This window comes from Gallus gallus, chromosome Z (assembly GCF_016699485.2).
Source record: "Gallus gallus isolate bGalGal1 chromosome Z, bGalGal1.mat.broiler.GRCg7b, whole genome shotgun sequence".
In the NCBI taxonomy this organism is placed as follows: Eukaryota; Metazoa; Chordata; class Aves; order Galliformes; family Phasianidae; genus Gallus; species Gallus gallus.
This window is the reverse complement of record NC_052572.1, coordinates 44329547-44351519: the sequence shown is the minus strand read 5'-3', so window position 1 is coordinate 44351519 and position 21973 is coordinate 44329547. Positions and strand designations below refer to the sequence as shown.

The 21973-nt window shown below is 43.4% G+C and overlaps 1 protein-coding gene across 1 annotated transcript; it reads right to left on the bottom strand.

Annotated features, from left to right (window-relative positions):
• Window positions 1-18906: 18906 nt before the first annotated feature.
• On the bottom strand, window positions 18907-20440 carry GADD45G (growth arrest and DNA damage inducible gamma). Its single transcript, NM_001044666.2, has 4 exons — window positions 20308-20440; window positions 20120-20221; window positions 19825-20038; window positions 18907-19575 (listed from the first exon to the last, which is right to left on the bottom strand). Exons 1-4 carry the CDS (start codon window positions 20358-20360, stop codon window positions 19465-19467), a joined length of 480 nt encoding a protein of 159 aa, NP_001038131.1. The 5' UTR covers window positions 20361-20440; the 3' UTR covers window positions 18907-19464.
• Window positions 20441-21973: the final 1533 nt, after the last annotated feature.

The window sequence follows — 21973 nt, the reverse complement described above, 5'->3', positions numbered from 1 at the left end:
CAAAAATACCCACTATGTAGGAAGACTGTTGATTTGTAACCAGTACTGTTTTGCAATTCTGAAATACTGTGTACCTTAGTAAGTAAGGTTTTGTGCAGAAAACAGAAGTTGGCTGTAAGAATTGTGTACAGGAGAAATTAGGATTTGATGGAACAAGCTTCCTGAAGACCACACATCACAATATACTAAAAAGAGTATTCACTGGGGACAGAGCGGCTGCCAGCCCATGTTGCTTTTGTGAATGATTCCTGATTTCTATTAATGTGCTCTCATTAGAAATTCCCCAATCAACCATGACAGATTTGTATGGGATTATAATTTTTTTTTCCTCTTGACCCAGGTTTTCTTTTTTTGCTGGAATCATTAGAAGTCATTTCACTTTAGGTTAGTCCTGTATTTCTATGGCAGATTGATGGTGAAATAAAAAAATCAGATATCCAGGTACATCTTCTTTCTAGAAAACTGTTGATCTCCAATAGGTAGAAACAAGCATCAGATATAACTGCTTTAAGAAATCTTGCTGAGTATTTACTGAGCTGCCATTTTGTTCTCTTGAAGTATGTGACTCATTTCATATATATATTTCTATTTGATATGCAGAGTTGAGATGCTCACTTTTCCATCAAGCACAAAATTTCAAATCTAGGGAGTGAACAGTTAAGTATCTGCAAAGCAAAATGCTGAGCAGTAATGTATGTACCATATTGACTTATGAAACTTCCCATTTACTTGTGCTCATGAAAATAAAATCTGGTTATCCTTATTCCAAGTTCCCACCATTTTTTGCCTTTGCTTTTATCTAAACCTGACTTTAAAGATCACCTCTGAGTCTACCTGACCTTTTGCAAAGGGTCCAACCATAGGTCCCAGCGTAGGTACTGATGAACACATTGCTGGAGTCTCTTCCAGTCCCTGCTACAGATATAGACAAAATGCAAGAGATACAACCTGAGCAAATGACCCATTCCTAACTGGCATTTGGCCAGGGTCCTGTCCCAAAGGCCACTGAAAATTCAATTCTGAAAGTGACCCATAAGCCACTGAAGGCTCTGGTCTATATTCCTTTTGGCAGGCTTGGGACAGGGCAAGATGCATCTAGGATGCACTTATGCATCCTAGGCACATGTCTGGAAGAGGAGGTGACTATGATATCACTGGGCACATTTCCAAGTTAGATGATAAATCCTCAGTAAGATACCACAAGATAGGATTGTGTGCAGGCTTCAACACCATCTGGTGGGCAAGTTTCAATCAATGACCAGGGTTATGCCCTCTGCCCTGGGGGCCTGTTCCATGCCCACCACCCTCTGGTGAAGAACCATTCCCTAACAACCCCCTGGCCCTCCCCTGACAAAGCTGCAAGACATTCATTTGGGTTCTGTCACTGTTGCCAGAAAGTAGAGCTCAGTGCTGCCTCTCCACTGCCTGTGAGGAGCTGTGGGCTGCCATGAGGCCTCCCCTCAGCTCCTCTGTTCTGAGCAGAACAAACCCAGGGATCTCACCTGCTCCTCACTCATCTTGCCTTCCATATCCTTTGCCATCTTTGTTCCCCCTTTTTTAATAGTTTTATGTACTTAAATAAGAGCATAAATGAGAACTTACTTAAATTTATAGAGCTACTCACAGTGCAAATAGACTCTAAAAAAAGGAAATAGGGTATCAACCTGGAGAAGTGGAGGCTCAGGGGAGACCTTATTGCTCTCTCACCAACCCTGAAGGTGCTCAAGGAATGTTTGGACGTTGTGTTGAGGGACATGGTTTAGTGAGAACTATTGGTGACAAGTGTATGGTTGGACTGGGTGATCTTGTAGGTCTTTTCCAACCTTGGTGATTCTATGATTCTATGAATCAGTGTATGGTTGTGCTAATCCCCAAGCTACTTCAATAGTACCATCTGGTCTCTTTCTCAAAGCTGAAAACCTGCCTTTACTTGTGCTAGGAAAGCAGGGTTGGAGAAAGCCAGGCAATGCTCTAAAGCCAAGCCCCAGTGCTTGCTCAGTGCCCATGTATGGGCAACCGCAATGTCCTGACTGGCATGGGCAAGAGGTAGGGGCACAGCTACACAGGCTAGCAGCTACACAGGGCACTGAGGCCTTCTGCAAACGGGCCTGCTTTTTTGTCTTTTGCTGTGTCCTTAACACAAAACCTCTGCAGATACATTCCAAAACCTGATGTACAGTTGTTATTAGAAACAAGTAGCCTGGGAGCCTGCAGGGCTGGCCCAAGCAAACTCTCAAGCAAGCCCAGGAGTTCTGGTGTGAGAGGTGGTGGTATGGGACATCCAGCTCTCCCAGTGGGGCTGCACCAGCTCTATGGTGGTGCAGTTTCCAGGGCAGCTGCAGGCTATGCACAGAAACTGCTTGCACTGCTGCCGTGTGGAGCAAAATTTCACAGCCACAAGTCTAGCTACTGCCCATACATGGTCACCCATCTCACCAAGTGGACTTCAAAGGAAGAGGTTTTTTTTTTTCTTCACTTCGTGTTGTTTTTGTGTGTGTTGGTTTTTGTTTTTGTTTTTTTGTTTGTTTGCTTTTAAACTGTTGCTTTCTCTCTGCTAAGTGAAGTGATCTCCCTGAAACCTAGGCACTCCTGGAAATACCAAGTTACACTCTGGGCTCTGGTGAATGCTTTTGTAACATAAGTTCTTGAAACACAAGCTCTGGGAGATACTGTTCACAACCAAGGCCAAGGAGACTACAGAGGAAGATGAAACAGTCTGATGGGAGATGTAGCTACATTCACAAAGGAAGATTTGATAAGGAGAAGAAGGAAGTCTGCAACCTGACAATTCTAATTTAAGCAGAAAATGGCTGAAAAATATTTACTACACAACTCTGACTCAGGCATCTTCTGATCAATGTAAACTTATGTATGTCCTTTGCTGCTGAAACATTTGTTCATCACATCTCAGGCATATGTATAAAGTTCCTGAGTACAAGCAGCCAGGGCTAAAATAACAGCACTGAAAGGAGAAGCTGGCTGCACTCCACAAGGCTTGCTGCAGCTTGCTCATTCCCAGCAGCCAGCCCAATGACTGGCTTCATGAGCACTGGAGATGCATGCTGCAAGTGGATCTGCCACCAAATCCCTGGCTGAGGGATGGGAAAAGTAACTGAGACACTGACCCCATTTGCTCTGATACATATTTATGTCCTCCTCCAGGGATGGGTGTCAGCTAAGTAGTTGCAGTCTCTGTTTGTGCAGTACATGTCGCCACCCATATCCATCTCTTTTACTCCTCTTTTACTCCTAACTCCATGATGGGCAACCTGGACTGATGGAGCATCTCTTTGCTCCCTGTGTTCCTTCTTGTTCCACAGGCAGTCCCAGCAGGAAGAAGGAAGCAGGAAGCAGGGGCAGCCTCCTCCCCAGATTGCTTTCCACATCCCACAGTTCCTCACCTCTGGCCCAAGAACAGGTCCCCACTCACCTGGTGTAGAAAAGCCAATCCAGAGTCAAACCAGAAATCCTGTCCTTGGTCTTGCCTCTGCCTCCTCACAGGTCATCAGTTATGTGCATGCAACTGCTGCAACAACCACCAAACATTTTTTTTTTCTTTAAAGAACTTCAACAGAATGCAAATTGTGAGTAGGCTTTAGCTGGCCATTTGAAAAGGGTAGATCTCACTTCTTTCCTTTCCAGCAAGCCTCACAGCCTCAGCATCACAAAACCACACGTGCTGCTTCACAGGCTTGAGGGTATGAGGGGCAGAGATGCACACAGATCTCTTTTCTGACATCCCAGCCAGCACAGATTTTCTCATTTCCCCGCCAGTACATAAGTGTGCTTCTGCATAGATCATTCTCTTCCTAGGCTTATGAGCAGCGAGAGAGAGAAATGATGCTCAGTAGTGCTGGAGGAATGGAAATCCAAATTCCAGAGCATGACATACTGACTTGAGGAATCAAACTCTGTAACCTCAAAGTAGTTATAAAATGACGCATGTTTTAATCAACACTGCGCAGAGCCGGATGCAAGGGGGATAGCTCCTCCTAACTTTCATGCCATCAGGACAAAAACTTGGTATAGATATAGGCAGAGCTAATACATAACCAGTGATTTTCCCAGAATTCATATACATATTCATTACATTTCTGAGAACTCCTTAGCATACAGTCCCTCCCTCTCGCGCATGCGTCATGAGCAGTGGGGGTCTCCTTCTGGTGGTTGTTGGATGAAGGCCCTGTAGTCTTCCTCGCAAAGGCTCGTAGTCTTCCTCACTGTAAACTTCTGACCCTGAGGGAGGGGTAACCCCCAAACCAGTTCTAACTTACTCTGGGGACACCTTCTCACCTCCTTGCCTGGTATCCTTGAGCTGTTTTCACACTCTCATCTTTATCTCTTCTACCCCCGGTTGTCCTAATCCCATCTTGTTACTATCCCATTCTTCTAGCAGCCTCTGCGTGTTTGCTTCTGTAAGCTTTTACCCTTAGTTTATGCAGACCCCTTTTTACTGAACCCTTTCTTACTCTTCACTACTGTCCTAGAAACCTGGAACAATTTTTGATAAGAAGGAATGGGAGTAAGTTTGGAAATAAGAAAGTGGGGGTTCATAGGAGAAAACAGCTTAAATTCCTATAGTGTACTGTAAACCAAACAGCTGACAAATCCATAGACAGGCAGAAGTATTTTTACAGTAATCCGTCACAGAAGAAAAGCACAGAATCAGTGATTTTGCTGCTTTGTTATGCTCTGTAGTAATGTTCTTCACAGAGCTGGGCAGATTTCTTCTTATTCACAATAATGTGTGTTGAGAGTTTAGCAGTTTACCCAGTTCATGAATTCATCTCACCTCTTTGCAACATCTTAGCAATTCAGAAGCAATTGCTAAAGTGTTCGTGTGACCAAATTTTAGCCTTTCATTGGTTCATGGATTGCTTACATCGACTATCTATTATAGAAAATAGTTGCCTTGAATGGATGGTGGGTTTTTTTGTTTTTGTTTTTTGGGGGGTTTTGTTTGTTTGTTTGTTTGTTTTGTTTTGTTTTGTTTTGTTGTTCTGTGGCTGCATGATCACTAATTTTTAAAGAAGAAAAACACAGGTACAAAGAACAGCACAGGAATCATCAGTTTAGGGTAGGTACTGCAAGACATCTGTCAGTCAGACTAACATTTGAGAACTGCAGATATTTTGATGATAAGTATCAGAATTCTTGCAGACACATTTTATGCCTGCAACTTGATTCACACAGATCACTTTTTCTTTTTTTCTTATTTAACAAGTTCTGTCACAGCTGGGTGTATCTTGCTCCTGAAAAAAAGTGAATACTCAGCTCATTTATCACCAATGTCCTAGAGATAAATGCACGTTAGTACACTTAGTCTTAGATTTATCATCAAACAAGGGAAGATGACCACAGGAGACCACCATGGTTCAAGAAGGCAATTTCTATAAAGAAAAAAAGGTGTTTTCCCATAAAACTCAATATTCACAGCAGCTTCTTGAACTCATGCTGGGAATTTCCTTTCTATATAAGACCCTGTGCACCACTGCACTGTCTGCAATGGTCTGACCTGTGCTGCCTAGTAGGTCAGTGTCTCCTATGTATGGGGCACAGGGCTCCAGGTGCAGCCCCTGCAGTACTGGGAGGGAGAAAACTCCCATCCCAGAGATGCTCTCAACTTCACAGACCCAGGCACAATTTGCCTGCTGGCTGCTAGGATCTTTGCCACCTTTCCTGCACAGCTGCTACTTCAGCTGGGCAGTCCCAGCACTTGCTGTTGCACAGAGCAATTTCACCCAAAATGGGAGATTTTACATTGACTTTTGCTGGGGTATTTGCTGGCTGGCCCTCAGTGGCATTGCTACCCTCTTGGGTGAAAGCCACTCCTTAGGTTCCATGGGTGCCCCCACCCCAGCATCCAGCAACCAGGGTTGGGAGGAAAGACAGATCCTCAGCCAGTGCAAGTCAGACCAGCTGCACTTCCTCCATTGGCTTCATACATCCCTACAATGTGTAGGAAGCATGGACCTGCCCCAGGGTGTTTGAAGGCAAAGGATAGAGAAGTTTTCCCGTAATGGAGTTACTTTCCTCACTTACAAGAAATACTTCTTACAGAATTTTTCTAGACATGTGTTGATTTTTTTTCCAAGTGAGTATTTTTGGATCCAATTCTGGCATGTTCACAGAGTTTTCAACTTTCACTGTTAGTGGTTTTATGATTAATATAATTCTTACTAGTAAGCAATTCTTAGAAAATATTTGTTTTTCATTTTAGGAATTGAATTCATATTTTTTGAAGATTTTCACTACGCACAGAATTAATATCATAGAAACCTTAGAGTTGGAAGGGACCTCTGAGGGCCATCTAGTCCAGGTCCCCTGAAATGAACAGGGACATCCACAGCTAGATCAGGTTGCTCAGAAGCTCGTCCAGCCTGTTTTACATGTCTCTGGAGAAAGATTTTGTAATACTCTATAAGGTTAAAAAATCACTTTGTTAGGTGGTAAGGAGATAACTGGAAGATGAACTATCTTTCTTAACTGAGTAAAACTTGCCTATTTATTGGCCTTCTAGCCTTACATTTTGACTGCAGCCAACACATTGGTAGAAACAACATAGCACTTGAGCCACTACACAGTTTTTGTTGGACTGCAAAAGTACTTAACAACAGGCAAAGCAGATGCTTTGCAGTGGATTAGACTCTTGTACATCTGATACTGAAGCACATTCACCTGTATGTGAGGGAAGAGCTGGAAATTTTGGGCCTCCTTGTGTTCCTGTTTCTGAAAAATATTTTCTAGGTAATCCTGGAAAATTGTTGATAGACAAATACTACACCTGTGAAACATGTCATCCTGTACATAGATTTAGTTTTCTGATGTCAGTAGGTCTTTATTAGCGGTCTTCACTTGCTCTTATGGAATTAATGGAACGTGTTTCTTCCAAATACATTTTGGTTATGGGTAATACTGAAATGCCAAATACCTGATGCTAAATCTCACTGTCACTAATGAACAGATAATCCATAGAACCATAAAATAATAGAAACCTTAGAGTTGGAACAGACCTCTGAGATCCATCTAGTCCAAATCCCCTGCAATGAACAGGGACATCCACAGCTAGATCAAGTTGCCTAGGGCCTTATCCAGTCTAGCCTTAAAAGTCTCCAGGAACAGGTCACCAACCACAACATTGAGTAATCTTGTTCCAATGTCCCAGTGTTCCAATGCCTCACCGCTCTCACTGTAGATTTTTTCCTTATATCTAACCTAAATCTACCCTCCCTGAGCTTGAAGCCATTTCCCCCTGTTCTATTGCTACAGACTCTGCTAAAGAGAGTCTGTAGCTCTTCTCTTCTGTAGCTCCCATTTAGATACTGAAAATCTGCCTTAGGAATTTCTCCTTTTAGAAACACAAAGTCATTGTTCACTACGCATCTTCCCTTTGAAGCATCTCAAGAGCAGAAGTGGTTTTTGTTGGCTGATTTCCTCCAGCGCTGCACAGTTTTATAGGCTCTCATTTGTTATCAAATTTATTCTCTTTATATGTTTCCTCATGATTTCAATTTATCTGTGCTGTGAAATATTTAAGAAATACTGTAGATACTATAGGGCTGCAATATTAGAGATGAGTGTTTCAGAACTAAATTTGGCTTTCTCTCTAATGTGAAGCGAACCCTTAAAAAAACCCTCTGACAATACAAGTCCCATCCTTAAAATATCTGCAAACCCACCACTCTCTTCTTTAAGGTAAAAGTCTTAATTCAATTCCCCACTTTCACAAAGTATGGCTACTGAAGGGTATCAAGCTCTGCAAGCACACTTTTGCTCTGCAATCGTGTCTCCAGTTTAACTGATGCAAGATTTCAAACCCAGAGACAAAGAAGTACTGTGAGCTCCAGACCTTGACCTGCAAGCCGCAACCACTAAGCAAACAGTTTTGTAAAAGGGTCTCCTTGACTTTGGCGTCAGTTTAGGAGATTATGGCCATTGTTTCTGGCCTAAAAAACTTCATTTCTAAAGAAAAGTTTGCAGTGACCCAGGACTCTATTGGGAGTGCTCAGAAATCCAAACCTTCATTAAGGAGCTCTTGCAGCATCCATTCTATTTGGGCAAGCTAGGCACAAGTGCCACTCACTATAGTTCTCTTCCAAGGCACTAGAGAAACACACTATATCCAGGCTCCCATAGGAAAAAAATACAGAAATATTCTTAGGAAAACACAATGTTGTAATAAAAAAATAGTTATGTTTAACTAAGTCTTGACAAAATGCTGTCCCCTTTCCAGGTCCTGTAAAATCTGTGGAGAACAAAGTCCTTTTTCTGTATCTGTAAACTATCCCTCTGTATATAGCTGGTAAGTAAAACAGGGGCCAAATTCTGGGTGAGGGACAAATAATATTAATAATCAACTGTGTAAGCTCTTCCATCTTGCCCCATTTTTAAGAGAAAAGTAAAAGAGACCTACACAGAGGAGGTTCATCTCACAGCTAAGCAGCTCACATTGGCAGACACACTCTGCATAATGCCTCTATCATCCCTCAAGCTGCTTTTATCCTGAGAACCCAGAGCTTGTGCTGAAAAAGACATGCAGGTCAGGTCTGCACCAGAAACATCTGCAACATCAGTGAGAAGTGCCAAAGTAACAAGAGAGATGGCAGTCTTTGTGCCATCCATCATCCAAACCAACCTGAACTCACCGTCATCCAGTCACAACTGTGCTGTTATTGGTCTTAAATTGATTTTGTCAGTATTGATTAAATCTATCTTGGATACACAAGAGGGCACCTATTTCTCAGTGTGCCTCTTCTGCAGAAGTTAATAAATACTTTTGCCTTTGCCTATGGGAATCAGGCTCCACATCTAATTTGTGTTAAAGTGGGAGACAGCCTGAATTGGGAGAGTTAATCTATGAATGTCATGTTGTACTCCTGTACATTTTTCTAAAGAGGAACTGTTTTGCAGAGGGAAAAAGCACAGGCAAAGTTTATTTCTACTGTGCTAATCAGTTACTTCCATGCCCTCTGCACATTAAGCATAATATTACCACATTTGACATCTTTGCCATCATTTTCCATCTTTTCCATGATTGTACATCATTGCCTGGAAAGATAAAAAAGGAATACTTGGGAGTCTGATGTTCTCAGTCATACTGTCAGAAATCTATATTTGGTCCTAAATGCAAAAGGAAGATCCAGTGCCCAAAGAACCACATATACATAAAGCCATTACATGTTCACGTAGTATTTGTAGTTATCTATCCTTGGTAGGACGGAAGGCTTTCTCCATATAATCTCAATGCATAGGAAAATCAGTGAGTGCTAAGAAGACGTCTTATTTTGTTTGTTTCTTCTATTGCTTTGGTGTTGTTTTGTTTTTTGTTTTGGTTTCTGTTTTGTTTTATTTTTTAAGTGAGCTGAGTGCAATGTTTCCATAGGGGAATCTAATATTTCAATATTAAGAACAAGGTATTGTCTCTAACTAAAAATACACAGCAAAGTAAACACAGAGGCAGCTCCTAGGAGGAGAAGGTAGTCAGAAATTAAGACAGCTAAACCATAAAGTAGCATCCTGTGCACTTTATTCTTCTCCTACTCATCAAACAGTGATGTGTCTTGGCTACACTATGTGCACAACCTGCAAACAGGTATTTGGTGCAGGGTAGGTACTGCAGGTAGAGAGTTTTGAGTCCCTCAGTGGCACAGGCTGCATGGGTATGATGTCTATAAAGCAGTCTGGAGGTCACCATTCTCATTATCCCTCAAACACCAGGGAAAGTGGGGGATGGGATAAATCCCACAGGACTTCTAGGCATCTGTGCCATGAGAGGCGGTCGCAAGATGCCAAATTTAGCTCTCATCTAATTCTATTGAAATGGACAGAGCTACAACCAAGATAGAGTGGCCCAATGTTTACAGCTTCCTATCGAAGTTCAGCACAACACCAACCCTTTAACAGCAGAAATGCACTTTCTCTGCAAATTACATAAAGAAGAGAATTTGTAAATCTGCTTTCAATGTCTGTTTTTCCTTTATGTTTTTACTATGTAACTATACCCTGTTATTTTAACATATCCATAAACAGAGACTTCAAATCTTCTTCAGCTTCTGCAAAATTCAATATTTCTCCAGTGTCATTGCATGTTCCTTATAAATAGCAGCACCACATGCAGAAAGAAGGTACTGCTAACCAGGGCACAGTTTCTGATTTTCGTAGGCACTGTAGAAGTCGGTTTCAACAGCCAAATTTGCTCTGTTGAAAAGCAATAGCCAAGTAATTAAATTCCTCTGCAGAAAGTGCAAGGCTGTTCCTTTCTGGGAGAACGTGTGACTGCAAAAGACTTAAATTCCTCATAAAAAGAACCTATGTAGTGTTACCTTTTGTGCAGTTTAATCCAAATATCTCTTTAAGGAGCATAGAGATGACTAATATGGCTAGTGTTCACATACGCGTAAAGTGATAGGGCCCGAAATAACCTTGCTTCTCTTGCATGTTTTGCAAGAGAGGAAAAACCCTTCAGGTTCAGCCAGCTTTATGTGGCATGACTCCACTGGCTGTTTGGCCCTCAGTGCAGGACTCTTGAGTACACAGGTCTCCCTTCTTCCTTGCCAGCACATCACTTGTGCAAAACAGAACTGTCTCAGCCAAATATGTGCAGACAGCAGCACTTCTTGGGAATGAATGGTGATGGCATTTTGCAGTAGGTAACTCAGTTTTGGCTTCAGGCACAGAGAAATGGCTGCCTTCCTTCATATTTCCTCAGCTACATGGATTCAATCCAAAATTCAGGAAATAAGTCACAGTCACTGCCTTTCAGGCCTTTCCTGGCCTCTGTCCTGTCACTGTTGGAGGTCCAGGTCCTTGTCTGGTTATCATGTCAAGACGATAGCTCACTAGGCAAAGCAGACTGAGGGCCAGTCTAATTCCCATTATGTCAGTGTGACTTTTAGGCAGTGTAAACCTTGCATCCCTGACATACTGTAAATTAGTACAAGCCTCCAGCTGATGAGATTACCTGGAAGGTGTCTGGATTGGCATATCACCGTGTTAGACAAGAAGGGGCAGCACAGGGAAGCCCTTTCCCAGGAACAGAAAGAAATGTTGACCACTCAAGATGCAGCATTTCCTATTTTTTTTTTTTTTTTTTTGAATTTCTAGACTGTGAAGAATTTAGACCTCTTCTTTGAGAACAGTGACAACCTGGTGACAGCATGCAGCTGCTAACAAAGAGCTCATCCTGTTCATTTAATAATGTTCATAAATTATCACTTCCTGACTTGCATGTTGAAAACTACTTCCAGCATCTGTGAAGAGCTGAATAATGTCCTTCTCTGATATTTGTATACATTTTACAAATAAGCTGTTGCAAATTCTCTTTCCCTAAAATTCTGGGGGTCCACTCTTTCTTCAGTGACCTTCACATGCTTTTGACCTGTCTATGCATTGCAGCATAGCAACTGATTACAACTGAATTTTAAGCATTTGGCCCTTAAGCACTGCACCTTGCCTTGAAAATAGGTATTAGTGAGAGAATGCTAGGCACATAAAGTCCCAGGGCTACAAGTTTCTTCAGATTGTCACCAACAGGAAGAAACTCTAGGTGCATAGGGATAGTGACATGATTCTCTATACACCTCCTCATGGTTACCGAGAAAATGAGGATATTAGGCTTAATGGACCTTTGTTCTGCTCCTATATTGTTTGCATGTATTTTCCTGAACTTCAGGTCAAGGGATGTTCCCTACTGTTTTCATATGCAAATGTTACAAAACATATTATAGAATTATTATGCATTGCTATGACAATGAACTAGAATGAAAACACAGATAATGCCTAAATGAAATCACAGAAGTCATTAATGGTGAAGTTGTGTAATATTATCTAATTCATCTTGCCAATATACAAATACTCAATGATTTTTTTTTTAATTTTTCCAGCTTACTTTTCAATACTGTTGTAGTGCAGCACAGCACGGTCTAGAGTAAGTATATCTAATTGGTATCTTAGAGAAAGAATATACACAAAAGATTGTTAAAAAACTAAAATGCACCAAATCCAACTCTGAATAGTTAGAAAAAAATGAATCATTTAAGGACAGGTCACACTTAAAAAATAACATTATCTTTTTTCTTTTTTAAAATACATATTTTTTTAAATATGAGCTTATGCACCAAGAACAGCATAAACAAAGGGATTAAACTAATCAAATGCTGGATTCCTCAATGTTACTTATGTTTTCCAAACTCGTGGAGCCCATTTCTGGAAGCAAGAAGTTGGTAGGGAGACACTTCAAAAACAAAGAAGGCTGCCTACAATACATTTTTAACAGGGATGATTATTACAGACAATTAGGCTGCATAATTGCCTGAGGAGAGGAAATCATCAGCTACTAAGAAACAAAGAAACCTTAGTTTCTAGCAATAGCCTCACCAGCTGCTGTGTGTTGTTCTTAGAAGCATTCCAGTCATTTATAAGTGTATTCGGTAACCTCAATTGCAGACTATATTCAGTTTTCCTTTTGGGAATCTGCCCATATGATGTGTTCCACAGGCAAGTGGTTGGCCCAGCCAGCTGAGCCTCAGGAACCCCATAGTGCTTGGCCTGGACCTGTGGCACTGCAGAGGCAGCAGTGAGGAGAAATACAGGTTTGGAAGGGAGAGAACCAGCTTTTGCAGAATGCCCTCAACCAGCTGAGGCCTGAGGGGTAAAGTCAGAACCTCTGGAGCAGCACGAGCCCCAGCACCTTCTCTGCAGGGCCCTCCTGGATCTGGCCTGCATGGACTTGTTATTATAGTTAACGCTGCCATTTGCTAGGAACAACATACTGCAGTAAGTTATTAGCAATGCAGGTGAAGGCACAGCAAGGCCAGCCAAGTGTGTACCTCATCAACAGTGCACAGTGTAAGGCTTCGTTCTGTGCAGTGGCTGCCTTGGACTGACCTGACAACATTTCTGCTGCTTCTACCTCCAGGTGTGGTAAAGAGCCACAGAGCTCCTCCGGCAAGCCATGCACAGAGCAGCCTGTATTTCTGATTGTTTAGATATGAAAATATGTTAGGATGTCAAAACTACAAGGTATCACTTCTTTTCAGAAGCACTGTATTGTGTTGCCCTCAGCTGCCTTACAAGACGAGCTCTTGCACAACTCTCACTCCTTTCTCATTTGAATTAATTCTGCACAACCTCATCAGTGCACTGGATACTGTGAATACTGGATCAGTGCAACCTTATCAGATAGGACACAGCCGACCCTCTGGAAACAGTGAAATGCTTTACCATCCTCTGATTTTTGACTGCATTCAGCAAGTTTGCACATACTTCTCACTTACCATAATGCCTTTTACAGCATAAAACCACTTACAGTAATACTAAGAGTGGTGTTTTCATTATCCTTTAAATGCAAGAAAAAAAAAGCCTACAATACAGAATTTGCTTTTAAAAAAGACAAACCTAAAGCACTGAAAGGTTGTAAAACAGCAATAAATACTAGGGGCATTGGCACTGAGGTATGATTTCTTTGTCTCTTATTCAATAGCTATCATCTCCTGACATGGAAGAAGATGCATCACCTTGCTCTTACCTATACTACAGAAAAAGTTTTGTGAAATTGTAACAATTCAGCCTAGTGATTCAGATCTCTCTGTAATATGTTCTCTTGGGATAAAGTCCTACTCATCCTTATGTCATCTGGAAATCATCTGCAAGTACTGCATGTACTTGTGTCTACTGTGCTTATATCTACAAAAGCAATCCAGCTGCGCCATGAGTGTTCCCACCTCGGGAACAGCCAGCACAGGATTCACATGGTGCCCCAGTTGCCCAATGGATCATGGGCCACACATGACCCAAGGAGCCACCTGCTCCTCAGGCACAGGGAATGGGCCAGGCTGTCCCAGTACTGTCAGTTGGGCAGTGCTGTGCTATTAAAAATAGATAGATAGATAGATAGATAGATAGATAGATAGATAGATAGATAGATAGATAGATAAAAATTGGCAGCCACTTCCAGAAGTAGTCCCATTCAGTGTTTTTGCCTCAGAAACAATTATGTTCAGCAAGCTGCTGCCAAAGCCAGTTCTTAACCTTGTTAATTCAAGATCATGCAATTGTTTGAATCAAACTGGTAAGTATATTACACTAAAATAACTTATTTGGTGAAAAAATGGGTCAATGTATTCCTCTCTTTTTACTGCCTATTTGTTCCTAATGACCAAATAATTGTGCAGTATGCGTTTCAAGCGTGGTCCTGTGAACCAGATGCTCACTGCAGCAGAAAAAAGTATTAGGTGGTCCCTTGGTGTACATCTTCACTTCTGGTTTATGTGATCCAAGCAGGCTAGCTAGAATGGTCCATTTCAACCACCCTTCCAGGCCGGGCTGAAATCCTTATACTGTGCACATCCTTAGGCAGAACAACAAAGCCTGAGGCCTGGTAAATAGGTCTATATATCTAAACTAGCTGATGGGTTGGAGCGTTTTTGCTCTGAGCTCCCTGCTAAGGATGCAGGTTTCTGAGTGTGCCTAGCAGTGCTCTCATTTAGTATTTTCTCTTTGGAAGCCCAATTTGAATTTTTCAGCCCTAATTACTTGTTTAGGAATTTAAATATAAATTATGAAGTACCACTGCTTCCTACTGACTTCTTTGACGGTCACTTTTGCAATCTAGGCCACTACAATTTGAGCATCCCAAAGTAGGGAGTGGGAATCACACCTTAAATTCACAGTATGGTGATACAGTAAAAAAAAAAATCCTGATATTGGAATTCATCTTGGGTTTTATTTGCCATATATCACCACAATATTCTGCAACAGATTAGAGCATGTGAGGCATTCTACGGGGAGTTAGAACTGTTCTTCTTAAAAAAAAAAATGAAGTTGTATTAATTTTTTTCTCACCAGCTGTAGCAAGAAGGAAGTATTAAGTTACCCAGTAAAATTCTTGTTCTACTTCCACAGATATCTCTCCAACACAGAAACAAAAACAAATAAAATTAAAAAAAAAAAAGTGGGGCAAACTAGTTTTGAATCAGCAGTGTGTGTTCATGTAAGTTTTCGTAGTTGTGATTTTAAAGTAAAGTCAGTTCTACAAAGAAGACTGGACACACAAAAGGCCATAATTTTGAGTACTTTCCGAATATAACATTCAGAAAATAGGCATGACAAAATAATTGTGTACCAGTGCAGAGACACACAGGAGGAGCTAATTCTTGATTATACTTTTCAAGTTAAAACTGCATTCAAATTAATTCTTCAAACACACCCCGAACATTGCTCATAAGGACACCTTACTTTGGGACAATGAAGAACAACTGGAGTATTCACTCACTTCGTATGAAATAATCATACATGAAGTATTAGCTCAGTTTTTCCAATATCCTATCACTACATGTTCAGACTTCACAAGGTGAGCAAATCATACCTGCTCTGATGGAATGGATTAGGAATGAGCAGGAATCAAAAGCTGTTTTCATGAAACCCTGTAGAAGGAAGGACCCATCCAGGCACACACTCTGCCTGTCTCCATCTCCCTGTCTCCATCAAATGCAGATTTTGCTACTGCTGCTTTACAAAAAAATCTGGATCGTATGGATGTAGTCATAAACACAGCTGGCTGCCATATGTGTTCCTCAAGGACTGTAATATTCACACTTCCTCCTCCATGCATCTCTCTTGGTCACAAATGCAAAGGTGTTTGCTTTCACCAGTAAAATATTTTGTGTGCTTGATGCAGGGTGACCTGGACACGTAGTGCTTTTTCCTCCCAAGGACAGGGGATCTGTAAACTGGGGTAAGGATCTGCTGACACAAATCACTCTTCCTTACATGCCTGACAGTGGAGCCATGGCATGTTCTTGTGTTAAGGGATTTCACACAGACCAGCTCCTTACAGAACATATGTTAAGCAAAAGAGCCTCTCCGTCACCCCCCTCCCCTTCCCCCTCCCCCCCCCCCCCCCCGGCTTCTGATTAAAACTTCACCAGTCTGAAGAGCTCTACTAGGCCTGTGCCAGGGCATGTTGCCTCTCCTTCCCTAAGCACCTTGCACCTAAATACTTTTTTCTAGCATCTGCACAGATCTTAGCAGACAGTCTTCACAGAAGTTTGCCTGTCTCTTTCTAATATGGTTTTTAATAGTTGCAACTTTGTATTTTCTACTCAGCAACAAAGAGTTGTTGTTTACAGTTGTGTGCTGATACGTATCCCTATGAAGTAATAAGGCAACTAACTCAATACAGCACATGGGTTAAGAATGGGCACTTAGTGAGAAGAACACGATCTATCACCAGAAGAGAGAAAAGTAGAGTGGCACACAAAAGTGTTACAGGAAGAAAACAAGAGTTAAGAGAAGGAAACAGAGAGGATACGAGGGGAAATTCCTGTCAGTCAGTGCTAACTGATGGTGAAATAGACACCCAGAAAAAGAAACAGAAACCAATCACTCAACAAATTTGAAATGAAACTTTACATATCACTGTGTAAAAGAAACTGTACTCCAGAAGTACTGACTGTGCAAGACAAATCTGTATGACTGCAGTGGTGATGAAATGGTGGCACAGGGGTGAGCAGCTTGACAAAAGGCAGGGTTCCCAAAGCAGAGCCAGAAGCTCTGTCACCCTGTAATGCCACTTCTGCACCCTCTTATTAATAACAATGATTACTCTCAGAGACATGTGGTGTCAGTCCATGACACCTGTCTGGGTGAGCCAGCCCATGTTAAGGCCATGTAGCAAGGCTGGGATATAGCTTTACATCCTGCCAGACTTGCAGGCCCTCAGTGCATTTGTCCCAGCCACTCTTATCTTCCGGGCAAGAGGTGCAGGCAAAGTGCTCCCAGGCACCTGGTGTTCCTGTCCCCTACACGGGAGGGGCATCTAGTGACTCATCCCAAGCCTGCTGCAACTTTCTCTGTTCCCTGCACCATTATACACCAGAGCATGTAAAGATGAAGCCCACTTTTACCAGATACCAGCTGCTGAATTTTTGCTACATTATTAGAGATATTTGTAGCAGTGCATAACTTCCAGCTACAGATGCCTTTGGTTGTAACACCATACTAGTAGCATTTCCAGGCTAACCTTAGCTTAATACCATTTGTTCTAAGTTCTGCATTGAGCCAGAAGGGGTTTCAGAAGATTTTATGGGAGAAGTTGTGTATGTCTCAGGAGACACAGCTCACAACTGCAGCAGACAATTGGAGGGTCAAAGTCATTCCCTCATACTCTGAGGCACCAGGGACAGCATCTCACAAGTGTTGCTTCATCAATTTCATTGCTTGTTGTGCAGTGTGTTTCTTCCATAAAAACTGGAGGCTAAACTTCCTACTCAGTACAACTGTCTGTATCTATGGTCAGACGACAAATTGGGCACACTTTTCTCTGCTACACTTTAAGTGTTACACATGCTGGAGAACTTTCTTTAATCTTATCTGCTCAGGCTTTTATTTCAACTGCTTGAGACTTTCATGGACTGCTTATCCTTTAAGTAGAAGTTGATTTCAGGACACTTCAGTTCCATCTGCTCTTTGCTCTGGTACTGGTTAGGCCCCAAGCAAAGAACAAAAATGTGTTTCTTAGCAATGAAAACCACTGAACATGAAGAAACCTGCCTTAGATCAGTAGGAAAACATAATAAAACAAAATAAACAAAAAAAATTAAAAAAAAACACCATAATAAAGCACATTTTGTCTGTATCAATGCAATTGCCTTAAAAGCAGTTTCTGTTAGTGCCTGTCACTGCTGCTGAAACCACTCTTCTCTCAGCTCCTTTGTGTGACTTTTCTCATACTAGATCTGACCCACACCTTGATGAGCAGTTGCAGGTCAGAGTCCCTCACAGATTTTGCTGCAGCTTAACCTCTGGTTCTACTGTTATGCAGTCTCTCATGACACAGTGACAAATGCCAAGCAGCACTAAAAAACTCACATGCAATTGATCATATCCTAGGAATGCTAGACTTGAACATCCCTTGTCAGAAACAATGAAACCGAAAGCAAGCAGCATCCCAGAAACCAGCAGCTGTTCACAGACACCGCTCAGAAATGACCACTTTTCAGCAAGTGTTACTGTAATCACTGCCAGACAGTCCAGGGGAAATACAGTTCCAATAACTGAACATTTTTAGCACCCAAAGAGGAAGTGAATAATTCAGCTTTCGTGTTCTCTGGAGACAGGATCAGTATGTGGTGTGTGTATACCAGTATATACCCTTATGCTGAACACTGAAGCACAGCTACAGGCTGTACACAGAAGTGGGATGATGTCTTTTCCTTTTCCCATAGCACAAAACCTGCCCACTCATTAATCTATCATGATAGCATCTCTGAAAAAGGCCACATCATCCTTAAATTGTTTCAGACTTAATTCGGTATAATCATGCAATTAATTTTCATGAAATTGTGTTCTGGAGTGACAGCTTCCATTGTTGGAGCACATGGCAATCAGAGAGCAGCTTGTGGCAGATGTGATGGTTATTCACTATTGCTAGTTTTTGGTCTAACTATGTCATTCCAATCAAAGTAAGCACTGCATGTATTTGACATCTAAGGAGATCTTCAGGCCACCATCACATTTAAGCTGTTTCTGTCAAGTAGGAACTCCACAGCTCCAAATCAGTAACTCATATTTAACAAGTAATGATGCTGTTTACTGGAGATCTGTGTTCCCAGATTCTATGTTTCTAGTATGGATTGTGATCCCTCAGCAGACCACAAGGACAACCTATTACAATAAATGAGCTCATTAAGCATGCAGCTCTTTAGTCTTGCAAGCTGTTGCAGAGGGTGAAAAGTTGAATTATCAACTTGGAAAGCACATTTGTGATCCAGCTGGGCTCAGAAAGAAAGTATGTGAGCAACATCCCTATTACTGTTGAGTATACCTTTGACTACAGTACATGAGCAAAGCATCAGTGGTACTGCAGTGACATGCTTCCCCACCCAGTAAGCCAGACACTCCTAAAAATTAAATGCCAAAAATTTATTATGAAAGCTTCCATAGCAGCAAATATTTCAATAAAAACTATTGCATCATTAAACCAGCAGAGTGGCCCAGAGGCCTGTTGTAGTCTGTCTGCTTTAAGAGTCTGTGTATCTGCCTTGGTAATCAGTCTCTAAACATCCACGAAGTACTGAAGCTTGCTTCTCTTCATATTTTGTAGACAGTGCCAACAGTTTCTAGTCACAGTACTCTGTTCAATCCCATGAGGTTTTGAACAACTTCCCCTAACTTTCTCTGCCTTCTGCAACAGCTCCACTTAACCAGGAAACTTGCAATACTTTTTTCAGTTCCATAGTATGTTATCTTCTGCACAGTTGCAGCCTACTGAAGCTCACTGGTGAGGTGAGCTATTCTTTTCCTTTCTCCTCTGTAAGAGCCCACAGCATGCCAGTCTGAGTGACTGTAATCCAGTCCCTTGACCAGGCTAATCCATGGAATCAGCAGCCTGTTGCACTTTGGTGAACCAACACCACACTGAGAATGCAACAGAGGTTTCAGCCTCCCCAGCATGCCAGGTCATGGTCACTCAGGTAAGGCAATAGTTGGCACCCACTCATTGATGTTCCGGCTTTCTTCACAGAAGCAGTTCAGCTTCTCTAGAGATGGGTCCTTCCAGCCATCTTCATTTGGGTTCTGCCAGAAGAGCGTTGTACACCATGAGTGCAAGAAGTCACATCACAGTATTATTTTACAGAAGCATTAGCTTAGAAAGCAAAGCATTTTCAGACACAGAGAGCAGGAAGCTGAGCTGTCACCACTGTGGGTGGCAGCAAAAACCCCTGTTACAGAAGCACTGCACACTGTAGCTCAGCAACTCCACATCCCAAGGGCTGAGCCCTGCCAGCTCACACAGCTCCATCCCTCCCAGTCCCAGCCACGCACCGTGATGAGAATGCAGTGCAGATCTCTGGGCTCACCAGACTCCTCGCCAGACCCCAGGGCAGCAGCCAGCTTGGGTAGGTCGCTCACACGCACTATGTCGATGTCGTTCTCGCAACAGAAGGCCTGGATAAGGGTGAAGTGGATCTGCAGGGCGATGTCCCCCTCGTCCTCCTCATCGGCCGCCAGCACACAGAACGCCACGTTATCTGGGTCTCTGCGGGTGGCGAGCGCCGTTAGGCCCCGGCAGGGCTGACCTGCCCCTCGCCCCACTCCCGCTGCCCTCCCCCCTACTCACACGTTCATAAGCTTGGCCGACTCGTAGACGCCGGCGGTGAGGCAGCCGCGGCGCTGCGCCGACACCAGCAGCTCGTGGAGGGCCTTGCCGGCGCCCTGCATCCTGCAAGCAGGAGAGAGCAGTCAGCACGGCTCCAGCGCCCGGACAACGGCCACCCCACCTCCCAGCCAACCGTCGCCGGCACCTACCAGTCCTTGCCCGCGGGCACCGGCTCCTGTCCTTGCGTCTCTTCCAGAGTCATTGCAGCGTGTCGCAAAGCAAAGCGACGCTTCCACCGATCACAGAAAGCTCTCCACAACCGCTCAGTACTCACACTCTACCACACCTCCGACCGCGCCTGCTCTATTTAAGCCCGTGGAGCTGCAGCGCTGGCAGCTGGCGGCGGCCGCTGCACTCCCATTGGCCGGCGGGTAGCGGGGGGAGGGCGCTTTATCATGCTAATCGACGCGCGTCGGGAGCCGCGGGGCGGGAGGTGGCTCGTGCCCAGAGGTCACGTGGTGGTGGAGGGAAAGGAGGGGGGGGTGACGGCCGCGGGTGGGAGCTGTGCTCCTCGGGCGGAGGGGCAGGGAGAAGGGCACGGGGAGGGGGAGGGCGTGTGCCGATAGGGGGCCCACAACGGCTGCATGGCACGGAGTTACTGCCTTGGGGCTGCCGGGGTATTAGGGACAGACAGTTCCTTCTTAGAAAGAGTGGTGAGGCTGCTCAGGGAGGTGGGGGAGTTGCCATCCCTGGCGGTGTTCAGTAATCATGTAAACCTAGCACTGAGGGACATGGGTTAGTGCGCATGGTGGCAGTGGGTTGGCAGTTGGACTTGGTGATCTCAGAGGTCTTTTCCAACCATTGTGATTCTATGAATACTCAAAGGCATTCTCAGCTTGAAAACTTGCACCACAACCTGCTGAACTCCGTAAAATGGACTGACGTGAGCTACTGCTATAGGGTTCAGTGCACATCACCTTAATCTATTTATCTGGGTACATAGGTCACTCTGAAAGTAATGCCTACTGTTTATTTCCATAGAAACTACAACAAAGAGTGCAAGAGCACTGTTTGATGGAGCAAATTCTCAGCTTCAAAACACATATTTTCAACAGACACCACATTTAGCTCTGTGTTTTCACCAGCAGTGAACAAGAGCCTGCATCCCATGCTCATAAACATTTGCACCAGTGCACATTGCTCAGAGAAAGTTTGGATGCCCCATCCTTGGAGGCATTCAAGGCCAAGCTAGGTGAGGCCCTGGGCAGCCTGATCTGGTGGGTGGCAACCTGCCCATGCGATTGGAACTGGATGGCTTTTGTGGTCCCTTCCAGCTCAAGCCATTCTATGATTTTATGATAGATGACCCACCTGCCACTGTCACCGCTGCTGAAACACACCACGTACTGCCTTACGGTGCTCACATCCACTGTTTGGTCTCTATAAATGTTCAGCAAGCATCAGTGAATGTCAGTGGGTGCCATTTTTTCTGCATGGAGGAATTCAGTGACACAGCTTTGCTCCATACACACTTTCATGTCATACACTATTCTGTCAGAGTGCCCCTCTGCTGTCATATAGCAACAAAATGCAATGGAATGTTAGTGGGAAGGTTCAACCTCTACTGCCATGCCACCACCTTCTACCTCTGATGTCATAGGCTGACATAATAAAATAGGAGGCATTACTTTCAGAGCAGCCCAAGTGTGCACCCACAAACTTTTCACACCCAGACTCCCATTTCTGCCCACAAGCCTAGTGCCATGCAGCCGCAGTCTCCAGCAGACTCAGTTCTGCAGGACCTGTTCTGTGTGTCTAGCAGAGACCTGACAGCACCAGGTCCTGGGTAGCTCCTCTGCTGAGTGTTCAGGCCAT